We start from the raw sequence: 8,513 nt of genomic DNA on the forward strand, positions 1-8,513 counted from the left end.
GCAATCTTATTTAGTTATTTTACGGAGTGATATGGTGGGCTAAGATGCAGTGGTGCCATAAAATGGCAGTACGTGGTTCAAATCCCATCCGGATTACCTTCTCCTTGCGCAGGATTGACTATCCAGCTATGGGAAGAATGAATTCACTTAAAGCCAAAAATGGCAGGCTAAGGCCTTTCGAGATTGTAGAGCAAAAGAAGAAGAATCCTAAATTGCATTTCAAATTTTCACTTTCAAGACAGCTCAAACATCTCTCCATGTAAACATTTGTTTATTGTCCTATAACATCCTTATATGCCTTAGACCACTGACCATTTTAACGCCACGTGTATTGACAAATCAAAGCAAATTGTTTATTCCTGATGTGCGTTTTGTAAATAGTTAACTAGTGCTGAATTTGCTTACACAGCAAAGAAGAAAGCGAGCACGCATGACCGTTAGACTATAAATAAATTTTAATAGCCTCTTAAATCCTCGAATTTGGCAATGAAAATATATATTTATAGCTTACTTGGAAAATCGGAGCAGTCAAATTGGATGTACGTGCGACGGGGTCGGAAAATGGTACGCAACAAACGATTTGTGTTTCCGCTTAAAGGTAAAATGAACCTCCATTTGTTTGCTTGCGGCCATTCAAATCTTAAATCACACCGAATTTCAAGAGCAAACGTAATCTTCATGCATTCTTGATTTATCAGACATGCTATTTGATGCTGTGGAATACTTTACTGACCACTTTTGTTTACGGCGAAAATACCTCTCATTGTTCTGTTTGGATTTATTTTAAAAAAATTTAAATAAAAGTTTTTGATCAAATTTGCTTCCGAAAAGCTTTTCCGATGCCTCAAATTTGAGGAATTTGGAATTCTACATTAAATGGAACAGGATTTATTCCCAAATGTAAAATCGTTTAAAACTATTCACAGAAAGCAGCCGTAAATAATAAAATATTAGCGAAACATTGCTATCCCACAAAGCCGTGTGCATATCAAAATAACAATGATCATTAGCGCTACTGGTAACTCTGTCACACTGTCCCTAAATCGTTACCAACAAAAATATGGCATTGAAACATTCTCTGATATCAATTCAAATGGCAAAGCAAACTAATCTGTTAAAGTATCACAGCAAATTTAAACGACAATTAACAGAGGAATGATCCAAAATAACTGAGCATAACTTTCAAGCTAAACGAAATAAAATGGTGGCAGGATTAGAATGCAAAATAAACAAAACACGACTGTCAGTAAATTGAACTTGTATATCTACATATATCTGTGCTTTGTGACATTGCACAGAAGCAGAAAAGGAAGCAAAACGATGCGAAATGTTCATGCAAACAATAAACAAGGAGATGGAATGACTGTTTTCGTTTGCACATTGTAATCCATGAAGTCTATAGTAATACGGATTCCGAGGTGATTCTCTCGATTAGTTTACACCTCGTACAACGAATCGAGAAGTATGTACCAGTCTACATGTTGGAATGTTATAGATACTGAAGCGTTCCAATTGCTGAAGTCAGCATTTTTTTAACTTCGATGACGATCGCCATCTTTCGACTAGTAACACTAATTTACTATCACTGTTGAATTTGGATAATTAGTATAATTAATTAATTTGCATGAAAATATTTTGAATTGTTATTGCATGAAAAATAAACAACACTTGACAACACTACGAGCAGAGAGTATAAACCAGACGCCAATGTAAGAAAAGTGAACTAGAGTAATTGAATTATGTACAAATCTGACGGTTGAATAAACATTACAAAAGCAACTTCCAAACGCATAACACATATTCAATTATCCGCTCCAGTTGTAGAAATTCCCAAATATCACAAGTTTCCTCCCTTCACGACCGGTGTAATTTATACATTTGGTCCTTCGAACCGGATCGGTGAAAGGAAGCATTACGTGCAGTGAAACTTGCAGCAGGACACTACGTGTTCACAGATTTGGGAATAAACGGCACTACGTACCGTTTATGTACAGTGGTGATTCAAAGTGTGATATTTCTCCGTTTAAATCCGTTGTGTTTATCATAACCTTTGGTTGCCCCGCTATCACGGGCAAAGGAGACGTTTGTGAAGTGTTCGTGTAATCTTCACGAACAAGGAACAGAAAAGCGAGTTGTGTAGTTCGATCGGAACGCGTAAGAAAACCGACGCCACCCACGCCATTTCAAATTTGGCACCCATAACTGCAACGACACCCATTGCGTTTTCAAATTTGCGCCATTCGAAATTTGGTTTTGCGTACAAGTTGCATCCAAGTTACAGTGAGATTATCCTACGCGCCAAAAATTCAAAGAGAAAATGGCGAAACAATTAAAAGCGTTTCAACTGAAAAAACGCCAAGCTGCCGAGCTAATTAAAACCGTGGAACAGTTCACCAGTGAATATACCGATGATAGAGTGAGTGAAGTATCAGTGTGTCTAGACCAGCTGGAAAGGTATTACGAAGATTTTCTCCAGGCAAGCGCGAAAGTTTCGGAGCTAGATGAGGATGGGGCGGAAACGTATGTGGCGGAACGTTGCGAAATGGACACGCGTTACCGACGCGTGAAGGGTTTCCTTCTACGAAGGCAACCCTCGAACCCGGGTGTGAGTGATTCGGTGTTGATCGCGAATTCAACGATGAATACTACGGGACGATCGAGTGCTGTGAATGTGCGTCTGCCGAAAATCGAATTACCTACGTTTGATGGTGATTCTACCAAGTGGCTTACTTTCCGGGACCGATTTGTAGCTATGATTGATTCTTCCGCGGACATTCCTAACATCATGAAGCTGCAATATCTGCTGTCGTCGTTAAAGGGTGATGCTGGATTGCTCTTCGAGCATACCACCTTAACAGCAGATAATTACGACGTGACGTGGACTGCCTTGCTGAAGCGATACGACAACCCGCGTACGCTTGTTCGCGAGTACTACCGGAAGATTCATCACCTACCGACAGTGAGCCGTGAAAGGGTGGATGAATTGGCGCAGCTCGTGGATGAATTCACGCGGCACGTGAACGGGCTGAAGAAACTCGACGAGCCCGTTGAGTACTGGGATACGCCGTTCGCCAACCTCTTGCTGATGAAACTGGACACGGCGACCATCTTGGCTTGGGAAAACCATTCAGCACAGCACACGAAAGATAAGTACAAGGAGTTAGTAGATTTCCTTCATAGTCGTGTCCGAATCCTTAAGTCAACGCGTGAGTTTTCCCATACTGAACTAAATACGAGAATGGTGGCCGGTAGCAAAAAAATATTCGAAACATAGACCAAGGTTGGTGGGTAACACAGCGACGGCAGGAAGAGCAATACCGCATATGTCAGCGCCACAGCCACCACAACCACCGTGCATTTTTGGTTGCACGGAGGCTCACCATTTGCGGGCTTGTCCGGAATTCGCAAATAAGGACGTACCCCAACGGCGGGAAATCGCAACACGAGAACGGCTGTGTTGGAATTGCCTGAATCGTCATCACCAAGTGAGGGATTGCCGCTCGTCGTACCGGTGCACTACGTGCAAGGCACGACACCATTCACTACTACATGTGAATTCAGCGGTGACCATGGCTGCGCAATCCGATGAGGAAATGGTTCTTCTGGAAACGGTCCTTCTCCAGCTCGTGGATGATCACGGCAACACGTATGATGCGCGGGCACTTCTCGATTCGGGATCGATGTGCAATTTCGTTTCCGAAACCATGGCGCAGCGATTGCTAACACCGTTGTCAAAGGTAGACGTTGCCATATCTGGTATAGGGCAACAGATGCAGCACGTCAAGGGTTCCATTACAGCGGCCGTTCAATCGAAAGGGGCTGACTTCTCTACAACAATGGAATTTCTTGTACTAAAGACTCCGTCGGCAGATCTTCCAACCACACCGATAAACGTAGAGTCGTGGTTCCTCCCGAATATAAAATTGGCTGATCCTACTTTCCACGTCCCCGGAAAGGTAGATGTGGTTATTGGCGGTGATACATTTTGGGAACTACACACTGGAAGGAAGCGGTCACTGGGCGAAGGAAAACCATGGTTGTTGGAGACACCGTTTGGATGGGCGATCTCTGGGAATACTTCCCGTTGTTCTGGGCCCAATTTGCGGTTGTGTCACCTGGCAACCAATGAAGGTGACATTGCAGCTTCGCTACAACGGTTCTGGGAGGCTGAGAGCATTTTAGAAGGCCCTGCGTTGTCTTTGGAAGAAGACCTGTGTGAGAAGTATTATGCTTCCACGACTACGCGAAATGCTCAAGGTCGCTATGTCGTGTCGTTGCCGCGAAATGCCAAACCGGAGAAAGTCCTGGGTTTGTCAAGGGATATAGCAGATCGGCGTTTGTTGGGAGTTGAACGGCGGCTAAAGGCCAATCCTGTAATGGAAAAGGAGTATAAAAGGTTCATGGTAGAATACGAGCAGTTGGGACACATGGTGAAACTCACCGAACCTGTCGACGATAGTGAGCCGCACTGCTACATCCCTCATCATGCCGTGATTAAGGAGTCGAGTTCTTCAACCAAGGTTCGTGTTGTTTTCGATGCATCCTGCAAAACAACATCGGGCTACTCCTTGAACGACACTTTACTCATTGGCCCAACGGTACAAGATGATCTGCTCACAATCATCTTGCGATTCAGGAAGCATTCTGTCGCATTAGTGGCAGACGTAGAGAAGATGTACAGGCAGATCCTGCATTATGATAAAGATCGAAAACTGCTACGCATTCGATATCGGGAACGTTCAACCGAACCAATAGCAACGTATGAGCTACAAACGGTGACCTACGGTACCGCATCAGCTCCGTTCTTGGCCACTCGTACGTTGCAACAAATCGCGCATGACAACAAACAGGAGTACCCCAAAGCCGTAGACCCGGTTTCTGCATGATTTTTATGTGGATGACTTGCTGACTGGTGCAGCAAGTGTTTCAGAAGCCATCGAGACACGTAAACAGATATCATCGATGTTGGAATCAGCGGGCTTCTCACTAAAGAAATGGGCGTCGAACATACCGGCTGCGCTTGATGGTGTTCCAAGCGCCGATTTGGCCATCAAATCAGTTCTAGACTGGCAAGAAGACCAAGCAGTCTCAACACTGGGCTTGGTTTGGGAACCATCCAACGATATGTTTCGGTTTCGGGTGGATTTGCCAACCCCTGCAGAAGAGCTGACACGATGCCTGGTGTTATCATACACGGCCAGAATCTTCGATCCTCTTGGTCTGTTGGGACCAACGGTGATACTCGCCAAGATGTTCCTGCAACGCCTATGGGGATTGAAGCACGAGGGGAAGACGCTGGACTGGAATCGTCCGCTACCAGCGGAGATTCAGGAAGAGTGGAGGAGGTTCCACTCAACGCTCTATGTGTTACGCGAACTGCGAGTACCTCGATTGGTGGCACATAGCAATCCGGAAAGGCTGCAGCTGCATCTCTTCGCGGATGCATCTCAAGGAGCCTATGGAGCATGTTGTTACGTACGCTCGGATTCGACACGGGGCTCTACGGTTAGATTGCTAGCGGCTAAGTCCAAGGTGGTGTCCCTCTCAAACACACATTCCATCGCCAGATTAGAACTGTGTGCAGCACGGCTAGCAGTACACCTGTTCCAGAAGGTGATTCGAGCACTCAACGTTTCATCGACGACGGTTATCTGTTGGACAGATTCCATGACCGTCATGCATTGGCTCAAATCATCACCTCGTCGATGGAAGCCGTTCGTCGCCAACAGGGTGGCGCAAATACAAGAGGAGACCCGAATTTCATGCTGGCGTCATGTTCCTGGTAGCGATAACCCGGCGGATGATATATCGCGCGGGTTGAGGCCCGAAGAGTTACTGCAGTGCGAGCGATGGTGGCAGGGGCCACGTTGGTTGTCCTACGGACAGGAAGAGTGGCCGGTGGAACCAGTACTCGCGAAAGAGAACGAGACGGACATCGAGGAGCGGTTAGCGGTGTCCAAAATAGTCATCACCTCTACGACGTGTGACTTTAGCAACATACTTTTCGCACGTTATTCCTCGTACGGCAAGTTGCGAAGGGTTGTTGCTTATTGCTTGCGAATCCTCTCCAACCTCAGGGCGAGCAAGTCAACGTCGATCAACAGCGTCAAGCGGAATACGGACATGAAGACGCTATTGAGTTCCGTTCCACCGCTTACAGCGGCGGAGTTGCAGGATGCGGAACTGAGGTTGTGTCAACGGGCACAACATGATTCGTTTGCGGAGGAGATGGACGACCTGAAACGAGGAAAGCTGGTGAGCGGAAGGTCGAGACTAAAGTGGTTGTCTCCATACCTCGACCCAAAGGGTGTGTTACGCGTCGGTGGCCGGCTTGGTAACGCCAACATACCAGAGTCAACCAAACATCCGATTGTCCTCGCTGCATCACATCGGCTGTCGACACTACTGGTCGAGAACACTCATCATCAAAAGATGCACGCGGGGCCACAATTCATGTTAGCAGCAATCCGGCAGAAGTTTTGGTTGATTGGGGGCCGAAACTTAGCAAAGAGCGTGTATCATCGATGCCACACATGCTTTCGGAACAAGCCAACGCTGGTGAAACAGGCGGTAGCTGATTTGCCTAAGTCACGAGTGACACCAACGCGACCGTTTGCCGTCAGCGGCGTCGACTACTGTGGGCCGTTTTTGTTAAAGTCGACCGTCCGCAACCGAAGCCCAACGAAGGCATACATCGCGATATTCGTATGTTTCGCGACAAGGGCAGTCCATATCGAGCTGGTGAGTGATCTCACATCGACTGCTTTCCTATCAGCACTACGTCGCTTTGTCGCGAGACGTGGTAAAGTAGCCGAATTGCATTCGGACAATGCAACGACGTTCAAGGGCGCGGCACACGAGTTGCATCGCATCTATAGGATGCTGAAAATCGATGAGGGTGAATAGGAGAGCGATCTTTGATTGGTGCGCAGAGAACGAACTGGTATGGAAGTTTATCCCCCCGCGTGCGCCTCATTTTGGAGGACTTTGGGAAGCGGCAGTTAAGTCCGCTAAAAGGCATCTGTTAAAGACGATAGGAGTTAGAAGTGTGACGCAAGAAAATATGCTTACCCTTCTGGCACAAGTTGAGCTTTGTTTAAATTCGCGTCCATTGATACCAATATCAGATGAGCCAACAGATTTGGAAGCACTAACCCCGGGCCATTTCTTGATAGGGAGTAGCATGCAGGCGGTACCACAAGTAGATCTTAGCAAGATTCTCCGAACCGTTTGAAGGAGTACCAATTAGTGCAAAGGCAGATGCAAGAGATTTGGGCACGGTGGTACCCAGAATATCTACAGCAGCTACAGGCCAGGGCAAAGCACGCGAACAATACACCGGTGAAGCTAGAAGTGAACCAATTAGTGATCGTGAAAGAAGACAATACCCCACCTGCAGTTTGGCCAAAAGGGCGAATAACAGCTTTGCACCCAGGAAAAGACGGTGTAGTGAGAGTAGTAACTTTACGAGTGGGCACAGGAAAAGAAATTGTTCGAGCCGTCAGCAGAATCGCGTTACTACCCAATCCAATCGAACAGAGAAGTTAGAACGGAAGAAGGATACACGTGGGAAATAGTAAACAACCGTTGTTGACATTTGGGACGTCAAGTCAAGTTTACACGTCGATCACATAGTTTCATGTCTTTAAAAGAATTCTCTTTTGGTGGCCGGAATGTTGAATTTGGATAATTAGTATAATTAATTAATTTGCATGAAAATATTTTGAATTGTTATTGCATGAAAAATAAACAACACTTGACAACACTACGAGCAGAGAGTATAAACCAGACGCCAATGTAAGAAAAGTGAACTAGAGTAATTGAATTATGTACAAATCTGACGGTTGAATAAACATTACAAAAGCAACTTCCAAACGCATAACACATATTCAATTATCCGCTCCAGTTGTAGAAATTCCCAAATATCACAAGTTTCCTCCCTTCACGACCGGTGTAATTTATACAGCGACAATAAGAACAAAAGATGAATCACCAGTTTATAGTAAAACGTATCCCTATCCCCAAGCACTTAAAGGTGAAGTTAACAAGCAAATTGAAAAACTCCTAAATGATGGAATCATCAGACCTTCGAAATCCCCATACAATGCACCAGTGTGGATTGTTCCAAAAAAACTGGATGCTGCCAATGAAAAAAATATAGACTTGTCGTAGACTACAGAAAATTGAACACTCAAACAATAAGCGATAAATATCCTATTCCGGATCCATCTACTGTTTTAGCCAATCTAGGTTCAAATAAATATTTCACAACTCTTGACTTAGCGTCAGGATTTCATCAAGTACCTATGTCGGAAAATGATATCGAAAAACTGCATTTTCAATAAACAACGGAAAATATGAATTCGTACGCATGCCATTTGGTTTAAAAAATGCCCCTTCAATATTCCAACGCGTCATGGACGACACTTTAAGGGAACACATCGGAAAAATTTGTCACATATACATCGATGACATAATCATTTTTAGCAAAACAGTTGAAGAACATCTGCAAA

At 45.1% G+C, this 8,513-nt stretch overlaps 1 protein-coding gene across 1 annotated transcript; it reads left to right on the top strand.

The window, feature by feature from the left end:
* Positions 1 to 2,317: 2,317 nt before the first annotated feature.
* Positions 2,318 to 6,906, top strand: LOC118515156. The gene is made up of 4 exons (XM_036061861.1): positions 2,318 to 2,959; positions 3,032 to 3,159; positions 3,275 to 4,871; positions 4,903 to 6,906. The coding sequence occupies exons 1-4, from the start codon at positions 2,318 to 2,320 to the stop codon at positions 6,904 to 6,906; spliced, it is 4,371 nt and encodes a 1,456-aa protein (XP_035917754.1).
* The last annotated feature ends 1,607 nt before the right edge of the window (positions 6,907 to 8,513 follow it).

This window comes from Anopheles stephensi (genome assembly GCF_013141755.1).
Source record: "Anopheles stephensi strain Indian chromosome Y unlocalized genomic scaffold, UCI_ANSTEP_V1.0 chrY19, whole genome shotgun sequence".
Taxonomy (NCBI): domain Eukaryota; kingdom Metazoa; phylum Arthropoda; class Insecta; order Diptera; family Culicidae; genus Anopheles; species Anopheles stephensi.

Excerpts from the sequence above, each read along its gene's own strand:
- LOC118515156 (XM_036061861.1), top strand. The coding sequence starts at position 2,318 with ATGGCGAAACAATTAAAAGCGTTTCAACTGAAAAAACGCCAAGCTGCC. Across the intron at positions 2,960-3,031 it reads AGATTCATCACCTACCGACA|AAACTCGACGAGCCCGTTGA; the intron begins GTGAGCCGTGAA and ends AACGGGCTGAAG. Across the intron at positions 4,872-4,902 it reads AGTACCCCAAAGCCGTAGAC|TTGCTGACTGGTGCAGCAAG; the intron begins CCGGTTTCTGCA and ends TATGTGGATGAC.